At 39.3% G+C, this 23,816-nt stretch overlaps 1 protein-coding gene across 1 annotated transcript in view; it reads left to right on the plus strand.

Annotated features, from left to right (window-relative positions):
- Positions 1-13,071: 13,071 nt before the first annotated feature.
- lig1 (ligase I, DNA, ATP-dependent) overlaps positions 13,072-23,816 on the plus strand; it is a 43,544-nt gene continuing 32,799 nt past the window's right edge. Inside the window, exons 1-7 of the mRNA XM_026374551.1 lie at positions 13,072-13,223; positions 13,992-14,060; positions 14,740-14,923; positions 18,716-18,878; positions 20,456-20,593; positions 22,051-22,410; positions 22,565-22,673. Coding sequence (XP_026230336.1) covers positions 13,207-13,223; positions 13,992-14,060; positions 14,740-14,923; positions 18,716-18,878; positions 20,456-20,593; positions 22,051-22,410; positions 22,565-22,673 — 1,040 coding nt within the window. The 5' untranslated portion in view covers positions 13,072-13,206. The remainder of the gene's footprint in view (positions 13,224-13,991; positions 14,061-14,739; positions 14,924-18,715; positions 18,879-20,455; positions 20,594-22,050; positions 22,411-22,564; positions 22,674-23,816) is intronic.

Consider the following 23,816-nt stretch of genomic DNA (forward strand, 5'->3'; position numbering starts at 1 on the left):
GATATATTAAAGCAAAAAAAGAGAAATAAGCTCCCACATGGTGTAAATCTTTATCTTATCCTAGGATTACCATTCATTCAGTTGTGCCATGTAGCACAGTACAACATACACACTGTGCTGTAATCAAACATTTCCATTATTGCTCCCAGCACTTGTTGCAGATTCAGCCACAGTCCAGAACATTTAGCTGATCGACATTTGTCTAATCCAGACGTTGGGGAAAAATATTCTTTATAATTTTCTAACAGCACAAGTTGAAAATAAATCCAGTACGTAGCCTGAATGCTAATTGTGTTTGCATCATCCAAAGCTGCCTTTAGGTGCAGTGTGAATATGAAGCCAACGTTCACAGGAAGTGTAGCATTAAGAGAATATCTAAATCAGAGCTTGTCTAAATGACTGACGTTAGAAGATTTTTTTTTATTATTGCTGCATTTTTGGTCATTATCCAAGATTTTGATGCACACTTTCCCTGTTAGATGCTCATTTCCTCAAACCTCTCACATGGAATAACTGCTGCCACCTCGTATTCAATCTCTTTTTGATGTTTGTTGTCGTGGTTACACGGTGGGAACACTTTCCTTAATATATCAGTTATAGATCAGTCCGAACCTAAAACACTGTGTTTGAAATTGTAGTGATAATGTCTTTTTTCAAATATGCTCAGCTGTTTTTTTATTAACACAGCGCTAGCACAGTATTTTTATTTGATTGAATGATGAAACCATAAAACAAAGTATCAGTGTGAACATCATATGTTCCCATAATGAGCTGGAACAGTTCAGAGTAAGGAGTTACCCTAAAGGGTATCTTCCTACTGATTGTTCTTATATCTCACCTGCACCTGTCTCGATTGAGCACAACCAAAGCAATCTAAGCAGTTGTAAGCTTTTCCACAGACGCACACACTCACTGAGCTCTGCTTGCATAGTGTCAGTGAATATTGCAGCAGTAAAAAAGGCAGCGCCTTGCAAAAGCCTTGATCCTTCTTACTTCTAACAGGATTTGACCCTTAAGACCCAGAGCATGACCCTCATCTGCTGCAATACCATCATCCTGTTTAAAATACACTCTCACTATTGTCCTCCTGTCTTATACACACACACACACACACACAGTTTACACATGCACACACACATTTCAGGGCCTGAAACCACCAACCTCCCACACACATGTACTCACGCATGCACCCACGGTGCTTGCGTGATGTAACACCACTTAATTTTACGCATAACACCAAACCTGGTGGATCCATTCGGATGTAAATTGTTCACGACGGCTGCTGGCGCCACAAAGAAAGAGACGAGAAATACGGAGTTGACGAGGGATGGAGGATGGAGAGAGAGACGGAGGATGATGGAGAGGTGCTGGGGGTTGGAGGGGGTTAACTTTCTGCGAGAGGATGATACGATTGAGCGAGTGAGAAAGAGAGAGATGAAGGGGAAAGAGGGAGGCAGAGAGGATGAGAGGATGCAGGGAGACTGAGCAGGCAGCTAAGCACCAGATTAAACTCTAGGGTCGTCAGCTGTAAAACAAACAGTCCTTTTAGTGGGGGATCAAATCCAGACTTAGACTCAAATCCAGACCCCCCCCTCCACACACACACACCTCCCCAGTCTTCTCATCGTCGCACATAAACACACACACACCGTTCGTCACAGCGGAGATAATGCTGTGCTCACTAAAGGAGAGGGGGATAAAAAAAGAGGATGACAATCTTGGTGGAAAGCGAATTCATATCTCAGGTCCCGTTTTGTGTGCCGCTACCTAAATTGCACCTCAGGGAATGTGAAGTCTTATTATGTTTGTGTTTTTTTTTACTCCTGCACGGCTTCCTTTGGTGATAGACTGGGCTAATATGTGACACATGAACACTTGAGACTAAATAAGGCAGAGAAGATGGTTCTTTTCTTATTTTTCTGTGTTTATATTACATCTTTACAGTAATATTCCCCTGACAATGCTGCTCGCTTCAATATTCGAGCTGTTTGTTTAAATTTCTCTTTCTGTCATCTGGTTCTGGAGGCTGCTTTCACAACTCCATCGGTCCAAAGGCTCAATTTCCAAACTGTCAGCTTTTATACTGACTGTGAGGCGTCTTCCTTTGTGGCCGATGTGTGTGTGTGTGTTTAAGGACAGTTTGTGTAAATCCATGAGCAGCAGTGCTTTTCGTTGTGTCTGTCTTCTCGTGCTTCTATCTTTGAGAGGACCAATGTGAGATGTTTTAAAGTTAAAGCAGCAGAAGGCGTGAAGGGCCACGGTCCTGCACGCTCTTAAAAACAAAGAGAAACCGGTTGAATTCATCCTGAAAATACTAAATCTTCATGAAATCATTCATTTATTGCAGCTATTATGTAGATCAGGCGAAACCTTTGTAATTAAACCAACAGAAATGAAACTAATAATCACCTTTGTCATGATCAGCATTTAACATGTGAGCTGATTTGCTTTCTTTCTTTCTTTCTTTCTTTCTTTCTTTCTTTCTTTCTTTCTTTCTTTCTTTCTTTCTTTCTTTCTTTCTTTCTTTCTTTCTTTCTTTCTTTCTTCTTCAGATGGATTTAAAACACTCATGTCTGGGGTCCTCTTGACAAATTCATGACCTTGTTTAATTATTCTTTGATTAGAGTTAAATTACCATTTAACGAACAGACCACACTGTGACAGGCACATTGTTGATTGTTTCCAAATAAAGATCTCGCTTCACACTTATACACTCATATAAACTTGAGTTATATACTCATTTACAAAGAGTTGTCAGGTTATCAAGTTGCATTTGTGCCTCCCTGCTGATGACAGCCGGCACCAGGTTTCCAGGTTGTCCCTCATGCTCCTCTGCAGTATTTGAGGAACACCTTGATTGTGAGGATTCCTTTAAATTTGGCACAAGCATCCACTTGAACTCAGGTTGAAATGATTAGATGTTGGTGGTCAGAGGTCATTGTGACTTCACATCTGTTTTATACTTAAGACACATGGAGGAGGAACTGGTTTGCACAGAAGCCTGGACAGACATGCATAGAAACTGCATCTTGAGTGGTTGGCAGAGGGAAATAGCAAGCTTTCACCTTCATCTGATCACTTACCAGAGTTCACTAGATGTTTTTAAATTAATATTTTAATAAGCCAGTGTGAATAACTGCGTTAATCCTTAAAGGAAAAATGTACCGTTATCTCACAATAAAACTGTCACTGACAGAGATGAAGGCACAGGACACATTTATTTATTTTGATGGATTAAACTCAAACAACTTTTAGAATCGATTCAAATGACTTTCATAGCATTTGGAGATTAACGTGCGCCCTGTCTGCCGACAGCAACCTCATCATCAGTAGAGCAAAATAAATACTCTTCACATGATGTAAATGGATTAAAACATGCAACGTTACCGGTAAAGGTTACGATTCAAAGCTGTGCAATGCATATTAGTAAGAGTCATCACAAATGCATGTGTGCACTTGTGTGTGTGTGTGTGTGTGTGTGTGTTTGGTTTCAGGCTTTTTGTGTGTGACCCAGGGTCCCCGGGCTGCTAAAAGCACAACATTCAACTCAATTAGGGCCATGCATAATTGATAGCTGTCTGGGAGAGTATTTGTATTTACACTGGAATTAAAAGCCTCCGGTGTCAGCTATCGCATCTGAGGAGTGATAAGTGTGTGTGTAATCTAGGCGGGAATGTATAGCGATGCACGTATATCATAAGCCTAAATGGATTGCTGCGGGAGCTTTGCTTTCTGTCGACTTTTCAGCTGCGACGAGAAGTAAATCACTGCTAATCCACCTACAAACACAGCACTTTGTTTGAGTTAAGGATAGAATTAACTTGTAACTCACTTCCTACTAAAATAACTTTGTAAAACATACGATTGGATTTGATTTATCACTGCAGCTCTGGCTTGTTTTCTTATCAGAGGTGATTACTGTTTCTAATTTGTGACTCATGAAGCATGTTTTCAACAAAACCTTCTATTTGATCAAATAAGGAACAGTTCAACTTTTTCAAATCTACAATTAATGATGAAACAAGAAGTCGGGCTCTGTCCTCACTGTGAGTTTGATTTTAGGAACGTGTCAGGGAATAGTTCAACATGCCACCCCTTTGTAAAACCACAACTTCAACACATTTATTTTTGTCATATGGTCAAGAGAGTGCAACTTCACATCTACTGTAAGTCTCTACAAGAAAGTGAATACGCTTATTTTCCCAGACTGTCAAAGTGTTTAAACGTCATCTCAGCACCACTTCACCTGAATAATAGTCTGAATTTGCTCTAAATAATGAACTAATGTAAAAATAATGAATCATGTGTGCCTGTTCTTGTTTTTCTTATGAGAATGTTTATTCTAGTGTTATAGGAGTGCACCCTCAGCTCGCCGTGAGTGAGACGAGTACTTGAGACTGGAGTTCTTGAGGTGCTGCCAGCAGGACGTCGGCTTAGGCAAAACATGTCTCGGCTGCCTCCACCTCTAACAGCCTCCTGAGCCTGAGCTGCTGAGTATTGAACAGCCTGTTAACCTTGGCCAAAGTCACTCCTGTCAAGTGAAAAGCAGCTACAGCAGAGCAAAGAGTGGCTCTGGTATTGAGTTCATCACCTATTTGATTCAGTGAGCAGAAAACCTCCAGTCACCTCCAGTCACTCTATCATATCTTCCTCCTCGGCTCAGCTCATTCGAATACGCTCGAGTCCTGATGTGGAGGAAAACCATCTTCCCAGAATCCACCCAGGGTTTTCTTTTTTCCCTTATTGTTCATTTCAGGTCTAACCCTTTACACTCTCCCTGGTAATGATAGTCATCTAAGCTTATTTTACTGCTGCCCTTTCCCACTGTGGGTAATAGCAGCAGTTGATCTGGACCCATCTCTGCTTGCACAGAGCTGCCAGTGATCCTCCTCAAACAAGGGCAGCAAATAAGGGCTCTAAATCATCTCTCTACCTTTTATGTTTAACTGGTTAATTGTTTAATCAATAAAATATCCCAGAATAATATTTTTAAGCCAAAATAGCCATGAAAAGCAGCAGATCCTCACATTTGTGGTAGAATTTGAGAGTTTTAATGTTTTTTTAATGCAGTAACAATAAGTAAAGTAAAAAATAAATACTTCATCGTTAATTGATTTAAAAGGACAAAATAAAACAGCAACAGATTAATATTTTAGTCTTTTTACAAGTAAAAACAATCTGATTTTGTGGCTCACGTTTCTTGATTGTTTATTTTTGTACACTGAATTAAACAATGTGTAATGGGAGATTTTGAATTGAGTAAATAATTGTCAGACTAATCAATAGGAACAATAATAATAATGAGCTGCAGCCCTGTTGTACATTGAACAAAAATCAAAGTAGTTTGTGTTCAAGAGAACAAAATGGATTTGAGTAATTAGCATAAGATCTTTTAGTTTTGACTTTAGAGTCTCCCCAATTCAGGATGGGGGAGAGGATAGGATGTTAAAGAAGGGAGAGAGAGAGGGGGGAGTGGGAGTGTGTGTGTGTGTGTGTGGTTGGGGGTGACATGAGATCGAGGGTTTAAGATTCGGACCATCCAGGCTTCAGTCCTCTCTGAGTTGACGTGAGCCAACAGACAAACTGATCATTGTTATTCCTCTAACGAAGCCTCTTTCCACTCCTGCTCCAGTCAAGGTAACAGCACTAATTGAAATATTATTACACTTACACAGGCGGATTTCATTAGCTTGCTCTTTCCAAATAAGATGATTGTAAGGGAAGATTTCTGTAATTGGTGATAAGTTAAATTACACCTTAAAAGAAAAATCTTCTCATTAGTTGTTTGACTGGCATGATGATTTCAGCCTATTATTTTAGATTGTAGCATTTGGTGTAGTGCTGGCTATCATTACATTGATGGCACACGTAGATTTGCATGTTGAGACAATTAGCTGATGCTCCTATCCAGTAGGAAAAAAGGCTTTAATATGCAGTTAACTGGCAAAACAGCCAATTAAAACAAAGAAAGGATTACAAAGTTTGCATTAAACTGCAGGGAGACACTGCACATTCTTAGAGCATGATTTGTTTGGACTGTTTTCTCATGTTCTAGGTCAAATTTGTTTTCTGTTTATGTCTTTGGGAACGTGTTTTTTGTCTAAATGCTGCACTAAAAGTAAAATGTATTTGGCTAAGCTCTCCTACTTTCCTGATAATGTCCTTGTGACCTGAGAATCATCATGTGAGTGCAGTGCTGCATGGTGGAAGGGAATAAAATAAGAGCTAAAGGGGAGACTTTTTTGTTGTTGTTGCTCCAAGATAAGAGGATATTACAGCTCGTGGAAGAGGGCTTATAGCAGAGGAGACATCATTCAGTGGGGGAAACTGTTATGTGGAGTACTTCTTGAAGAGATGAGTTTTCAGCCTTCCAGGGAAGATGGTGGGTGTCTCTGCTGCTCCGAATTGCTTGGGAAGGTCAATGTATCTGTGGGTGGACAACGTGTGTGTGTGCGTGTGTGTGTTTATTGGATGAAATTGCAGGAAACAAATACACAAAATATTGAACGTTCTCTGTTGAGGACATTATACTTTAATTAATTTGCTGCAAAACTGTGACTTCCTGTAATCAGCACTGATTTTAAACTGACAGAGATCCACAGACCCTCCACTTATTTAACATTATCTTGATCATGATACAATATAGAGTCTGTGGTTTGTGTTTGTTCTGGGTTTGAATTTCTCATTAAATGACTAAAGATGATTTAATTTTCTGAGCGATACTGAGAGCAGGATCTGCTCTAATCACTATCTCAAGGTGTTTTGTTATGATGGCTAATTTAACACCACATGGCAGTTAATTAATATTTCTTTAAAGTATTTTTTTTCCTTCCTGACTTCCCTGTGATGATGATCACGGTGATGAAGATACCGAATCTGTGTGTGTTTTCTGATGTGTTGTTAGATGCAGTGCAGCTGTAGCCCTTCAGTCGGACACCTTTCATCGCCCTACTGGAGTAGAAGTAAGACTGTGTGTTTCTCTGGGTGTGTGTGTGTGTGTTTGTGTGTGTGTTTGTCCGGGTTGATTTACATGTGCGTGGGTTGGCATTCGTGGGGGAGAGTTTTCATTTATATATAAGATTGAAGATATCACTGCATTCGTGTCTGTATTACAGCAACATGAACAACAGAAAAATTTATGAAATGAAAACCAAACAACAAATGATGCAGTTACCATCTGGACCAATCAATAACCAATACTCTTAAATTAACTTAAAGGAGTGGTATCAGCTGTGTGTAACAGTTTAACTATAATTAAATTTAAATTTTAATCCCCAAATTATTGCAAAATAAATTTCTCTACCTAAAGATATTCATCTCACTCTGCATGGTTTTAATATATCACATTTGTTTGTATAATCAAAAGGAGATTTTCTAATTTAGCACAGAGCTAACAGTTGTTGTAACCCTGATAGACAGATGATAACTCATTTTTAACATAAACAGAATGAAATATATATGTATGGATGCTCAAACTCAGTAACATATGCATCATTCTCTCAGGATTTATTCAAACCTATGTGAAAAACATCGTGTGATTCATGTTACGCTGTTTGTAGCTTGTAACTGAAACAAACTAAACCAAAACATGGGTGCATGCATAATTAGCCAAATTCCCAACAGTTCCATTCAAGATTTTGCATGATGCAAATATTATGCACTCAAATGAAAATGTCACAGTCTTGGATACGTCAGTGTGAATTGTGTCGTTTTAAAAGTGTCACGCTGGAATTAGTTTAAAGCCGATTCTGAACTTTAATCTTCCCACATTGAGTCTGACTTGGAAACTCTGTTGCATGCTGTTCCCCCATCACTCTCTCCTCCACATGAGATGTTCCATGTACTCTGGTACCTTAGCTTAGCATGAAGATGCTAAATATGCACTGTCCAAACGTAATGCTCCAATTTACTTTGCACTGGTTGTACAGGCATGAAAACTAACATCAATCTTCTCATTACACTTTCAACAAATGCATTTTCCACAATTTTGAATTGAATGCCTCGGCACAGAGTTGCATAACTACCTCCTGCTTCATCACAATTTGATTTGTGGTTTCCTGAGACAACACATAATAATGTAATGTATAATGAATGCAAATGCAAGTGTAGCTTATTCACCGGAACTCATCAGTACCACACCGCTACACCTGTCATTTGCAGACATCACTAAGTTCCCAGTATCATCACAATGATTCCTCGTGCTTCTCCAGCAGTGCTGTTCCCCGACTGGGCCTACAAGCCGGCCTGGTCTCCTGGCTCCAGACAAGTCCAGCTGTGGCACTTCTTGCTGGAACTGCTGGGGAGAGGCGAGGGTGGTGCCATCAGCTGGGGAGGGGAGTGGGGAGAGTTCGTCATCCGGGACCCCGAGAGGTTGGCCCGGCTGTGGGGAGAGAGGAAGGGCAAGCCACACATGAACTACGACAAGCTCAGCCGGGCGCTCAGGTAATCCAGAAAGCTCTGGTAAACTTGACATATGCACATATGTGTCGTATTTACACACACACACACACACACACACACACACACACACACACACACACACACACACACACACACACACACAGCTGTAGATTCCAGCTCTATAACTGTGTAATCTCCCTCTCTGTGCAGCTTCTCCCTCAGGCTGATGCTGTAAATAAAATGCACTTCTTGCCAACATATGTTGTCAAATTAAATTTTTAAAATCTAAACTGCCCACAGATGCAGCACATGCCATCGCCTTTCACGCCAACACATGTCAATGCTTTCTTATTTAAAATGCCCTGCAGGAGCATGAGTGTATATGAAGCACACAGATCCTAGTTCAGACACAGAAAACTTTTTAAATTCCAGATACTACTACAACAAACGCATCCTGCACAAGACCAAAGGGAAAAGATTCACCTACAAGTTCAACTTCAGCAAACTCATCCTGGTCAACTACCCAGGATACCCACCGCCACTCGGCCACCAGGTCATCACCATCTCTTTACACCTCATACTAAAGGACTCCACCCGTTGGGAAACTGACTATTTAGTTACATTACTTTTTATATAACATCATTTTATATTTATATTTATATATTATTTCATGTCAGCTCAGTCATCTAGTAACTCGGCCAGTTTTCCAAATCATGGGTTTAGGCCTTTAAGAAAAGTTTTATTCCACATTTGAAGAAAAAAAGAAATAACCTCAGTTTCCATTTAATATTAAATTGATAGACTTGAATAGAAATAATTATTAAAAACATTACCATTTGTAATACAATTGACCGGCTGACTGGCCCCCTAATGCACAGGAGAGTCGGCGTAGTTAAAGTTTTATCACATTCACAGGGCTTAGGTCACCTACGAGCCACTAGACATGACCACAGTTTGTTTAATTATATGATTAATGCTGTAAGAACAGGAATTATTTTGTGCTTTGTCTGTTAAGATAGAAAAGCACTTTACACATGCAGACGCCTAATTTTTCTTTTGCAAATGGAAATATGAGTGTGGAATAAAACTCGATTAATATAATTTATTGTGATTCAATTTTCATCATGTCTTTGTTTTAAATGAGGCCATCAGTGTACAGAATATCAGGAACACCTTCCTGCTGTTATTCATAGCGGAACAATCCAAAGAGTTCTTTTTTTTGTTGTTTCTGCGTCGTCTCAGCTTCACTCAACGTTGATCTACTGTATATTTAATAGGTCAAATCAATAATAGATCAAAAACTTCACCCGGTGTTCTTAATATTATGTGCACACAGTGTCAGACTCTACTGTTTTGAAAGATCCATGTTCCCATTTCAACCACCCTTCCATCTCATCCTCCATCCATCCACCCTCCAGCTGGTTCAGAGCAGCCCTCGTCCCTTCCCTCTCCTCCCCGCTGACAGTGGCCTCCCTGGGTGTGGAGGAGCAGGTAAGACTACATCCGCCGGCGATTCCTCTGTGCAGCAGGTTCAAACATGACTCACACCGTGCACGTTACAATAGGGAGTGATACTGAAATAAGTGAGTTTCTGCTCCTTCCTGCTTTAACGTCACTACATTTTAGAGGCAGGTATTGCACTTTTACTCCACTACATTTTCACCTTTTAGTATCAGATTAATAATATAAAATACATTATAATCATGAGACTTATTACTGATCCACGTTGTAAAAGTACACACTGCCCACCTGCAATATACCAATATTAGCTTCAGGACATGTGACTGTCTAAACAGAATATATTATTAAAATGAATTCCATCATCGCCAGCTGCAGCTTTAGAGTGATGAACACATTAATGCATCAATATATATAGTTCAATAATGTCATAATCACAGATGTGCAATGAACCTTTCTGCATAAAGAGTACTTTATTTTGGTACTACTACATTTTGAATGCTTTTTACTTGTAACTGAGTATTTCCACACTATGACTTCACCGACTGACTTTAAGCTCACTGTTCCACATTGATGGCTTAAATCTTCCTTGTGGCTCATGACAAATTGAAAACAAATATATGGTTTTATTTTATAAAGACTGTAATATTATTAAATCAGTAAGCCTGTAGATTGCATTGTGCTTTACAGCTTTACTTTATCCTTAAGAAACTCTGGCTCCAGGATCAGATCAGTAGGTTGTTTGTTAGGACAGATGAGCGAAGGCTGCAGGGTTCCAGTCCATTATTTTAAAGAGGAATCATTTGAATTGGTTTGTCTGACAACAGAGGGAAAAGACTTAAACATAAGATATTGAAGTAGACATTAAGATTTTTCACCATCATCAAATCAATAATTCAAAAACTCTAAGTACATCATCATGGTATCAAACCATTAAAGATGCAATGCTTTATTCTCTATAACTAGTTCAGAGAAGAAAATGCAAAATCATACATCATCATACTCTACACAACATATTACACGTAAATGTCTCCCTTCAACTTTTACATCAAGTCAATACGTTTGAAATCTTCAACTCAGAACAACTGATTGAAAATTTCTGACAATAAAAACTAGAAATACTTGTTGGGCAGTATTTTAAATTAACATCGTCCTTATGTTTGCAACCATTTGAAGTATCTTTAATTTATTTATCCTTTATCTGTCTTTACTGTTAAAATACTGGGTCACTTCTCCCTCCTCCTCATATTCACTCAGTTTGACATCACATACCGCACATCACACTTAAAAGCGCAGATGCTGCAGATTTCTCAACTCTTAATGCTTCTTTTAGTTCGACGTACAAGGAAACTGCATTTCGATTGCTTCCTGATTTTACAATTTAATGCATTTCGAGGTGAGACAGGGTGATACGATGAGAGATAATGAAAGGAATGGAGTTGAGTCTTGACCTTAAAGAGACCTTTTTTTTTTCAATATGAAAATATTCTAGCAGCTTTAATGTAACTGTGTTTTTGGAAATGACAAAAGCACTGAAAGAAAAAAAAACAAAATACAAATACAAAACATAGTTAATGGACCTTGAGTTAAGAGTTCTTAGTTTCTAAGACCAAGAATGAACTTTTCTGCTTGAAATTTCTTTTTTTTTTTATTGTATTACTTTTGCCATAAAAACGTCAAAGAGTTTTAAGTTATATTTTGCAGCATCAGCTAACAAGGTCAAAAAGACCATTTTCATTTTCCTGTGAAAGAATTTAACTTGATTTAAGGCTCATTCAGTGGTTTGGTTAAATTAATGTGTGGATGTAGATAAATGAATAAAGTATCTGAGCTCCTGTTGTCACTTCCACATAGAAATCATGAAACATCATGAAGAATCTCCTTTGTCTTTTGTGATTGATGTTTTCTGACAGCGCTGCAGCCTGTGCCTCACCCCTTCCTGCTCCCGTGCTGCCTCCCTAAACCCATCCCGACGCCCCAGGCTCTCCACGGCCACATCCCCATCGTCTCCGCTCCTGCCTGTCCGGAGGCCAACCTCAGGGAGCTGAGGCAGTCGGGCTTCCCACCTCCTCTTGCGTTGGCTCTCCACGTCAGCAGAAACAGCTCGCCGCTCAAGAGCCCCGCGGGCTGGGATCTGAACCACATCAGTCGCAGCCTGTTTGGTGGAGTGAAGCAGACTGAAATTCAAGTAGAGGCGAGGAGAGCAGGGAGCGATGCACAGATGGGTGGGAGAGAGTGAAGAAGAGGAACAAACTACATCAGATGGACTGCTTTTCCTTTTCAAATCCCTCAAATACACCCTTTCTGTATTTTTGTAGTAGTTTATTATTCACTGTCTGTGATTTAAAACAAACAGACTTTGTATTTATTGAGTTGGGCTGTACTATGATATATTCAACAACCCTGCTTTCATTCTGTCAGCACTTTCTGCCACATCAGGAGAATTTCACATGTAAACAATTGACAACTTGGCGTTTGTGTTAGAGTAAATAAAGCAGTGCACTCAACTTATATTATTCAGCTGTTTGTCTTGCGTTTTTTCGCCCCCTTGCTTCAGGCTTCATGAAAATAATACGAGCTGCATAAATGATGCATCCGAGCAGCCGCTGTGAAATTTTCATGACTGGAGCCTTCATGTCTTCTCTGCAGCATCAGGACCAGGGGCGGGGGAGTGCGGGTGCTCCTCCGGCTCGACAGGGGGCAGTAGCAGCTCTGACCTGCTGCAAACTTTCCCGGGAGATAGCCAGAGAACTGAGATGTTTTAAAATATAGGAGGTGTCACTCTGATTATTATTTTTTAGCGTGCCATAATCCGAAATGAGGGTTACATGATATTAATTACACTGAAGGACACTGTGCACAGTCATTATTGTTAAAGCTTTCTTTTTGGTGATATGTTAATTATCTTTAAGCCTCATGGAGCATTTTTTAAATAAGCACAATTTATTCAAAGCTTTTGTTTGTTTCATGTATCTAAGTAAATTGACACTTCATTCCTAGACATGCTTAGTTTTTCTACTATTTTCTTTATGTTTGACTTTTGCTCCGTGCAGATTGAGTTTATTTTGCAAAACTAACCCATCAAAGCTCACAGATATGTTTTGATGGAGATATTTGAAAGCAGGAAACCGACCGGTTTTAACCTCACAGGTGACTCCTCATCGCAATTGACGATCTTCGTCTTGAGATGTCATTTTGGCGCCGAGATATTTGGTCATCGTGCAGCGCGGGAGTTGTTGTGCTGTGTTGTGTTGTGTTGTGTTGTGCTCGGATGTTGAAACTGTGCTGTAGTTAAAATATTGAATTATTTTAATTCAGTAACAGTCGAAGGAAGAGTTGGAAGACGACATGCAGCGCAGCATCGCGTAAGTAAAACACCGACAAGGTGTCGGACCTAGCTTGACGGGAATCAGCGTTAGCTTGGTCGTGTTAGAGTCGGAGTTAGCATCGAGTCGCTTGATGAGGACAAGTTGTGTTTTGGAGTCTGTAAAGTGCTCAAAGGGGGAGAAAGGCTGCAATATGTGGCCGAGGGTTGGTGTTAACTAGGTTTGTTTAGGTTAGCATTAGCATGAGTTGGTTTAGGATGTCTGCTTTAATAAGACGAATCATCTTTTGAGGCACAAGCGCAGTCAAACACTCAGTATTATCCGATTAGGATCGAAACAAACATGTATTAGAGAAGATTGTTTCTATATCAGCATTAACTAACACGGAAAAGTGTCTAGAAGAGCAGCAGCAGCTAGTCACCCGTAACTGTTGACTGACTTGTGCTATTCCACTGTATTGCTAGTAGTACTGCTAGTCGAGTTAGCATCAGCAGAACATGTCAAACTCACGTCTGCTTCTGGATTAAAGTTTAGCTGGAACAAACTTAACTGTATCTGTTTATTGTATTTATGAGCCAAACCTGATGTGTAGGTGTTTAACGCTACAGCAACGTTATAATCCGAACAGCTAGTTTAGCTGAAACCTCAGCCTCAGTTTAATGGACTTTACATTAGCTCAGTTATGTTATTGTTCCTCTTAGTGAGATGGCAAACTATGGTCAAAGCTGCTTTAAATAAGTTAATACAACATCCAACTTAAACTCTAATATTTCTTTGTATCTAACGCTATTTCTTCTTTTCCATCAGATCATTTTTTCAGCCAAAGAGCAAAGACAAGGACATTCAGAAGAAAACCACAGATGAAACGGTGAAGAAGTAAGATTTTTCTTTTCAGTCACTCTAAAAGGAGGTTACCGCTTATTATTCTAATCTTATGGATAGATGCACATATAAATATCCTTTAATTACAATGTGTCCTGACAGATTAGACCACATTATTGAGTATAGATTGACCAGTATAGGCTGGAAGATGCCAAATATTAGCAGAGACATCAGTGACCCCTTTTAGTTAATCAGCTATTTTCATACAAGTTATTGTGTTAAAAGACCTCTGACATTTTGAGTTTGTGCCGTTATCTTTGAGTCACTGAATCTGAGATCTCTGTCGCTTAGTAAAATTTTATTATGTTATTATCAAAGGACTGGATAAAAAGAGACGATAACTTCTGTTTCTCATCTCTGAGCTTCTTTGATATTAATGTGGTCATAATCGCTAGATGCTATCATCTTTAAAGTGTCTTAAAACTCACTTTAATACACTTGTCTTCATGTACTAATCTGTTCATCATTGCTTTGACCCTTGTTTTATGACTCTTGCCTTGAGTTTATGTCTCAGTTGTTTTTATTGCCTTTTCTGCAGACTTTCTCCTTTTTAAATACTTGATATAGTGAATTGTGCCTGTGCTTTTCAATAGTGACACATAGTTGAGGATTAAGACTTTCTTTATCCAAATTAAGCAATGTCTTAACTGTTTGTTTCTATGCTCATCTTTAGACCTGTAAAGAGCCCACTAAAGGTGCAGAATGGAGTCCAGGAAGTGGACTCCCCCATCAAGAAGGTTGCCAAGCGCAGTCGCCAAATCTTGGAGAGTGACGAGGAGGATGAAGCATCAGTCGTTAAAGAGCAAGTCATTTCCAAGGGTCAAGGAGATAAGGAAGCTCCCAGTAAAACAGAAAAGGTAAAAGGCTCAGATGTTAGTCATCTTTTTATCTTTATCTATTGCTCAGTGATGTTTTTGCAAAAACTAATTGAAGGTTTAGTGGGATGTTATTGTAATAAAAAACGAAGAAGAAGACCTACTTCACATGTAGCGATACCTGATGTTATAATAGTAAAGATGACTCAGTAGTAGAGTTCCTTTTTTCCCTGCACAGTGTAAAAGTAATTGAAACAGTGTGTGACTCATTAAACATTCAAAATCCCCATTTTAATCGACACAAATAGAATCCAGTGAGAGGTCCTGTAGGCGTATCAGCGCCTTTTGTTTATTAATGGTGGATAAAAACACTGTTACACAAAGGCACAGTAAGTGCATAGTGAATCACAATGTTGAATGTGTATGTCAATAAGCCACATAATAAAAAGACCTGATTATCGGCTTTGGCTGTTGCTCAGTCACCTGTTGTTTGATAAACACTCTCTTAATCGCCCTGTTAATTGTGTTTGTAATATGTCAGCAATTATTCATTATTTGTTCATCTGGCGAAGCGTTTGTGACGGATTCATGTTTGTCAGTGTAATCCACTCTACATCATTTTCATATGGTTAATGATTAAAATATTTTTTGTAAGAACTAATATATAATTTCTACTTCTAGACAGCTCCACCAGAGATAAATAATTTAGATAAACTAATTATTTTTTCATCTGTAATTAATCATTTTGTTGGGTTTTCAATAGATTTTATTTGATGATTGATGTTGATTTTTTGGATTAAGCACACGCGATATAAGAGTAGCTATTTCTGGCTTGGCTTCACATACTTTAAAGGTCCATGGAGAATAGAAATAATATTAAATGGCCTTAAGCTCCAGCAACTGTTGTTTTTGTCTGAATGAATGCCAACAGCTCTCTCGAATTTGATGAAGAAACCATTTACCAACACCACCTGTCATGTCCCAATGTGTTCATTTAAATGGTTATTAAAGTAGATGTTACTTAACACTATTAGTCATATAAAAAAGCTTGTATATAAGATATAGAGAAGCAGGAATTTCAGGTTTGTTTGTTTTGACCCTGCCACTTTTGTACAACTCTGAGGAACATTTAAATTAAAAGCTAATTTAAATATCACCTAGAACCTATATTTGATTGAAAATACTGCAGTATAACTAGTGCTGTAGTTCAAATGTTTGAACTGAAACATTTTAGTTTTCAAAACACATGTTTTGACTTTGATGCTCACAAAGTGTTCTGGAAAAAGTTGGGACAGAGGCATGTTTACCACCGCGTTGCATCAGTTCTTCTTTCAAATACACTCTAATTGTTTGGGAACTGAGGAGACCAACTGCTTTAGTTTTAAAGCAAAGCTTTTTCCTGTTCTTGCTCGATGTGGGATTTCAACTGCTCAACAGTTCAGGGTTTCTTTAGTCGTTTGTTTCACTTCATAAAGCTCCAAATGTTTTCAGCTGGTGACAGGTCTGGACTGCAGGCAGGCCAGTTTAGCAGAATGTCGTTTGGCATTGTTCTGCTGGAATAAGCAAGGCCTTTACTGAAAAAGACTGACGGCAGCATAATGTTGCTCCAAAACCTCTATACATGCTTCAACATTTATGGTGCCTTCACAGATGTGCAAATTACCTGTGGCGTGTGCCTTAATGCAAACCCATACGCTGCTAACAAGTAAAATTTTGACTCATCAGACCACATGATAGATTTCCATCCACCGCTACACAAAGTCTTCTCCAGCACATCCCAAAGATTCTCAATGGGGTTAAGGTCTGGACTCAGATTCAGTATATTCAGGTAGTCAGCTGACCTCATCCTTTGGACACGTAAAATTGCTGCACCTAGACCAACTGCAGCAGCCCCAGATCATAGCGCTGCCCCCACAGGCTTGTACAGTAGACACTAGGCACGACCCACCTCTCTTCTTACCCTGATGGTCCATCACTCTGGAGCAAGGTAAATCTGGACTCATCAGACCACATGACCGTCTTCCATTGTTCAGTTCTTAAACCAGTTTTAGTAGTTTATTCAATCTCCTTAGATGTTTTCTTTGCTTGATGCTAATAATTGGACCCTTCTGAAACAGATTAACATCTTTTCCACGACCACAGGATGTGTCTTCTGACATGGTTGTTTAAGAAGTGAGAAGCTGCTCACTGCATCAGTTAGAGTTAAATAACTTGTTGTCAGCTGAAACATAATCATCCATGCAGATAATATCCAATGGGAGGCTCTTGCCTATTTGCTTAGTTAAATTTAGGTACAGAGAGCAGCCTCTATGGATGATTGGTGTCTGAAAAAGGAAGTTACTTCAGTTCTCCCCAGCTATACTTCTCCCAGAGAAAGCATGTGCTTAACTAATGGCTGCAGATGGCTAAATGAGGGAGAGACTAGAGCATTTTTAAATTAAAGTCCACCTGAAGTCCAGCTGAAAATGAAATGAAAGTTGAAAGAAGCCCAAGAAAATGTAAATAAGACTCTTCCTTTGCAGATTTATTTTATTTAGACAGTCTAGGTTTGTGTATGAGCTGTGTGTCTTTCCTCTATTTTGTCTTTGCTCCCCTGCACCGTCACTCTGCAGCTGCACAAACACAGAAGAGTCAGAAAGCTGCCTTTTCTGTGGCTGGACAGTTATAATCTGAGCCATTCATCCAAAATAAGTCGGAGATGGAAGAGAAATCGGATTGAGTGTAAACTCTGCTCCCCGTCTGTTGGAGAAAGGTGCTCTCTCTGCATAACCTGATTATTTAAGTGCGGGCAAACGTGGTCAAGGACAGTAGCTCACTGGGAAAGGATGGAAAATGGCCTTCATTATGTTTGCATTATTAAATGCTTCTGGCTGCTAGCTGTAAACACAGATGAAACGTTGTTCTGTACTTTTCTCACTATTGCAAATTTCCTTGAAATGTTGTGATATATTTCTGAGGCTATATTGCCCACCCCTGCTGACAGTGGTTTTCAGAGTTGTTCCTAAACGCATGCAGTGATTTTCACTGAAGAAACTTTCGGTTTTGATGCAGTGCTGCCTGAAGGTTTGAGGTCCACAGGGTCAAAATTGTTTTTTGGCATTGTCCTTTTATCTAAAGGGATTTCTCTGGATTCTATGACTCTTTTAATGAATAGATGATGAAATCCCCAAATTCTTTGTTATATTGCATTGAAAAATTTTATTCTTAAGATGTTGCATTGTTTACCCATGTCGTCTTTCACAGTCATTGGCCCCCTCCTTACTTTTGAAAGGCTCAGCGACTCAGAGCTACAGAGATGCTCTGCTCTTTTTATACCCAGCAACAGATACATGATACTGACTTGTTGCCAAATTAGCCTCATTAACTGTCAGATGTTCTACCAGATGTTTTCAGTCTTTTATTGCCATTGTTGAAACGTGTTGCTGGCACCAAATTCAAAGTGATTGTGTATTTATGTAGGTAGTTTCCACTTTCGATATGTTGTAATATTTTCAATTAAATACAGGACAACTTCATTTGTTTGCTAATTTTTTTTGCCTTTTAGAACAAATTACAAAAGTGAATACGCTCATTGGCATTGGCAGAACATGCTACGTTGAGGATAAGTGATACAAATCGTCCACTGTGATCCAAGTCTTATTGTTCTGGACAGCTGGACAACTGTTACTCAGTTTTTGTACCATTGATATCAGCTGTCAAGATGACATCAACATGTTGAATCACCTCAAATTAAAACCACGCATAGCAACAGCACCAGCCATTAAATGCTTTTATGTTAGTTTTTTTTTTTATCACAAAATAATAAGAACTTTGTTCTTGTTTTTCCTTTTCAAGGATGACGTGTTCAAGGCTGTTCCCACCCCCCTGTCTCCACCACCAGCCCCAGCCACCCCTGTAACCCCCGCTACTCCGGCCACCCCAGCCTCTTCAGCTTCACCGGGGACCCCCGGCACCCCAAACTCCATCTCCCCGTCAGGGATCGCCAAACGCAAGACTGGTCAGTATCTGATCAGATTTAATTTCTTGTTTCTTTCTCTGTTTTTATTCTTACTCCAGGCTTACATCAGTGGTTCTCAACTTTTCCTCCCAAGCAGCAGCATTATGAACTTTGACACCAGCTGAGGATTTATAGTTTTTTTTTTGCCTCGAGCTGTTTTACTTGATTACTTGTTAGCAGGAGCCTAATTGCTCCAAATACTCATTATTTCTGAAGGAGGGAAAACAAGACATTCATCTTAAACTGAATTCACAAGATGTTTGATTACCAGAAACAACTAAGTGCACATATCACTTGTCCATCCTTTCATATTTCATGTATTTCACTCCTTTTAGGGGTTAAGTTTGGCAACCATTGGGCTAGATTGTGTTGGCTCTTTGTCCAAATACACATTCATCATTATTATTATTATTTTTTTTTTTTTCTTTGCACAGCGATGATAATATTATTACTGTTTCATTGTCTTGCGATATGCTTTCTGCTGACTGGTTGTTAATGGAACCAGCAGAGCAAGGCGTCTTATTATTGTAGCTGATAGTCTGTGTTTATTTAGTCCCTTTTTGGTTTTGAGTCTTTTGTAACTTTCTTTAAGAAACGGTCTAAACACATGTAGAGATTATTATTTTATCACTGCAGTCTGTACGTGACAGCTCTAACACTGAAAACATGCAAGAGTGTGAGGGAAGCTGCTGCTGCTCCTATTCTGCCTTACATGTTCATTATCTTTGAATTCTAAATGAAATGCATGTATAACTATGTGTAGTCAACATAAAAAAGCCATGTGATTCTAAGTGGAGCTCTGCACTTGCTGTTATTTTTTTACACCAGGAGTGTAGGATTTTGCATAGAGAATTTCAGCTACTTGGTACCGTTTTATTTTTTTGTTTTGTTTTTGTTTTCGTATTACAGATTTGTTTTCATTTGGGAAGCACCTCCTTTCTCACTCTGTTTACTTCATCCTACTTTTGCAGTAAGAAAGCAGCTCATTCTCCTTTCATCACCCCATTCTCTTTGTGTTTGATGACTGCAGTGTTTGCTTTCAGCAGTGGTGCGTTTCCACAATAAGAGCCCTGCCGCCATCACCACTGGAGAAAACATCACATTAAAGTAGCTTTCTAATTTGTCCAGAAATTTCATTTTTAATGTGCAGGGTTAATGCTTCCATTATAATATCTTAAAGGGAAAAACAGCAGTGCTACCTGTGCAACAGTAGAACCTTAACAAGGACCAATACAAAGGCACATGTGGAACCAAAACCAAATTACCCTCGAGCTCTACTGCTGCATAACATTACAGAGGAAATTATACTGGAACTATAAGCTGCTGTGCTGCATAAAATCTTTCAAGATGGAATTAGTGTTTTCATTAGCAGAGTATGTATCTGAGATTCTCTTCTTTTTTTTTTTTTTTTTTTTTTTTGTGAAATGCCCTACATCTGCAGTAATAGAGCAGACTCGTCCTGTTTTCATCTCCACAGTCTCTTTCTGTTTGATCATGGCATGATTTCAGTTGGGATGTCTCTCACTTCTCCCTCCCCCCTTCTTTTTTTAATTTAATGCCTGTCCTGACATGTGCAGCAAGGAAGATGTTCCCTAAGAGGAAGCTGGATGAGAGCAGGAGTGGCAGCGAGAGTCAGAAAGAGGAGGCTGAGGCCAAGGAGGAGCAAGGTCAGCTAAACAAACGACCACGTGTGGAGACCACAGCCAACAGTGCAGGTACGCCTTTATCTCTGCTCCTGCACAGGTCTGGAAAGTCTGGGAGAGAATAGAAAATGAACTTTCCAGTTCTACAAAGTCTGTGACTACATAATAAAAGGGGAAAACGCAAAACAAAGCAACAAATGTTTTAAGATTTTATTATGTTATGACTCAGGAAGATTCAACAAAAGTGACAAATTCCTTGAAAATAATTTCAGTACAATTGTAGCCAGCACTATAAAGCTTATAGTACTATATTCCTGCAACACTCACTCTCCTCTAGACAACTATATACAAATATCTGAAAGAAAAGCAGCAATTTATTGATTGTGAATTTATTCCCTTGATAAGAACATCCTGGCTGCTGTATCATGATGACCACGATTGTTGCCATGATGATGATGTTGAATGGTGAAATGATGAATAGAGCTCAAACTATCAGTCTATCAACAGAACAGTAATGGGCAACAAATCAGGTAATCAATCAAATCTAAATCTAAATCTAACTTCAAGCAGAAATCCAGATGTTCTTTGGCTCCAGCGCCCTCTTTATGAACATTTAGTGATAAGGTCAAGAATTTGGCACAAATCTCCACTTTGTGTCAATGATGAACTGATTAGACATGTTATAAACTGTAAAGGTAGTGTTTGGCGGAGGCATACAACTGCAAAGCAATAATTCTGGCTTCTTCTTCATTTGCTGGCATTTTATAAAATAAATTTATAGAATAATAGATTAATTGATCAATGAAAAGACATGATTAATGTGACTGTGGAGGTAAACCAGGTGGTTCGATGTTCACAGGAATGAGGTCGTGTATATTTTTAACATGTAAGAAGTGTAGTGGGAACTTTTCACCATCCACCAAAGCCACTTTGGCTTTGCCTAATCTGTTTGCCTCCATTTTGACATGATGCTTTTTTCATGGTGTAATTATAGAAAGTAGTGCGTGTGCAATACCAGGGAGTAATATTTTATCTAGCAAAATTATTGAGTTTTCCCACAGTCAGCATGTTTTAAACCTGCTGTTTTTTTTTAAGGAGGAAGCATACCTAGGAGGCTCAGCTGCGAAAATGCTCTTCTCTCCTTTCTATCATTGACTGGTAAAACACCAAAAATAACAATTTGATTCGGCAGTCGAGTCCAACCAGTCATTCTGCCAGTTAACTTGTGAATGAGAAAATTAAAGTTTCATGTCTGGCTCCTCACCCAGGCAGTATCATGACCCCAGCTCTGCCTGCAGGGACTCACTGCTGCAGGTTTGTCAATAGTAATTTCTGTCTTACCTGGCTCCATCAGGTGAAAGGGAAACCTCAAAAATATAACCTGCGGCATTTATTGAAGAAGACTGTTAAAAATGTTAAAAATCATCTTCAAGGATGGTTTCACAAAAGAAAACTAGGTCACCGCAAGTAAACCTACTGGCATTTATCTCTTCAATGACTCCTCTCACTTTCTGTGTCACCCTGTGTAGAGAACACCGATGAACCCATGGAAGAAGGGGCAAAAGAAGAAAGAGTTGAAAAGGCAGTGACTGAGAAGAGGCCAGATGAGGAGATGGAAAACAAGAGGAAAGAAGAAGAAGGAGAGAAGGCAAAGGAGGAAGAGCTTGTGGACAAAAAGGGCTCTGATGAGAAAGAAAAGAAAGCTGAGGGGGCGGAAAAGAAAAATGAAGCAAAGGGGAAGACAGATGATGAGAAAGGGCCTGCCGCTGCCAAAAAGGAAGAGGTTGAAAAGGACACACGAGAGGGAGAAGAGAGCCCAAAGAGTCAAACAGCGAAAAAGCAGAAAGATAAGGAACCGACCAAGAAAGCCCCCATCAGCAGTTTCTTTGGTGAGGAGGAATTTGCATAGCTCTGTGCTTGCACAAAAAAAATGTGTCTATAAATGTGCTATACTGTTATCAGTTAGGAACGATGGCAAAATATTGCTCTGCTCCAACCTCTGCTCTACCCTCACCTTTTTTATTTATTTATTTTTACCAATAGCTCCAAGAAAAGCTGCAGTGAAGACAGAGAAACCAGAGAAGAATGAAGGAGAGAAAAACACGAGTGCTGAGAGGAGGAGTTCAGCAGAGGAGAGCAAAGACACAAAAGGGTAAGAAGAAAAAACAGAGTTACAGACAGCTGGGTCAGTCTGAGTGAATCCAAATGTCTGGACTTCACAGGGATGCTCCCGGTATTTCTGAGTGCAGAGGACTGTCCAAATCCACAGTTCAGTGTCGTTCTATGTTGTATTTGATGTTGTTTGCCTTTAGATGTCACATGCAAAACACAAATCGGCTGAATATTTTCGATTTGTTATAATCTCAAAACTAGTAAGTTGTTTAATAGGTAGTTAAAACTGTGTTTTTTTGGACAATAGATGGATCCAGAAGTAATTAGGATAGACAATATAGACCATTTTATGCCAATGATGCGGAGCTTCCCAAACACGAGTGACCTACGCACTGCGTGGTCCCTGAATGATAATACAGGCGTATGAAAATAGTACCATTTAATAATCTGTTTTCACAAGTCACATTAGTGCACAGTGATTTAAAACATAACACTTCGCTATCAATGTCTTGTCCCTGACTTTGTTCACTTGATTTCTGCCAAATGTCTACATAGAAACACTAGAATAAACTAAAGCAATTAAGAAGGCAAAAAAATGTAATATAAATGGAATAGTTCCTTCACAGCAGTATCTACTGTAGGGTCCTAACTCATCCATCAACAGTTTGGATGAACACCACATTGTCATACTGCTCATGAGAATGTAGAATCCTTTTTTGTCCAGACGTTGTGAGGTTGTTGTTGATTGTCTCCCACTTTAACACACAATGCAGAATTAAACCCTGGATGCTGTCGACCACAGTGCACATGCAATTCATCACTGCAGACAGTTATCACGCTCACTACTGTGAGTTATATGAAAAGGTTGTATGGTCATCTCTGGCACCAACAAGGCACCAACATACCTGTGTCTTCATCTTTAAGGCCTTACTACTTCAGCTGCACAGAGATTTAATATCCTGAACTGCATTTATAGCCCATAACTTTTACACCAGGTCACAGGAGTGACTGCCTTTACAAGACCCCCCTTCCCAAATTTGAACTGGGACACACTGGTTTCCAAGACTGTGCACCTTACTGTCGCAATGAGCTGCAACACAGCTTGAAGTTAGAGACTCTCATTCCTCTGAGAGAATTTATTTATTAGCTTTATTAGCTCATTTTACCGGCTATAATTGTGGTT

The sequence above is a fragment of the Anabas testudineus genome, chromosome 17, assembly GCF_900324465.2.
Source record: "Anabas testudineus chromosome 17, fAnaTes1.2, whole genome shotgun sequence".
Classification (NCBI taxonomy): Eukaryota; Metazoa; Chordata; class Actinopteri; order Anabantiformes; family Anabantidae; genus Anabas; species Anabas testudineus.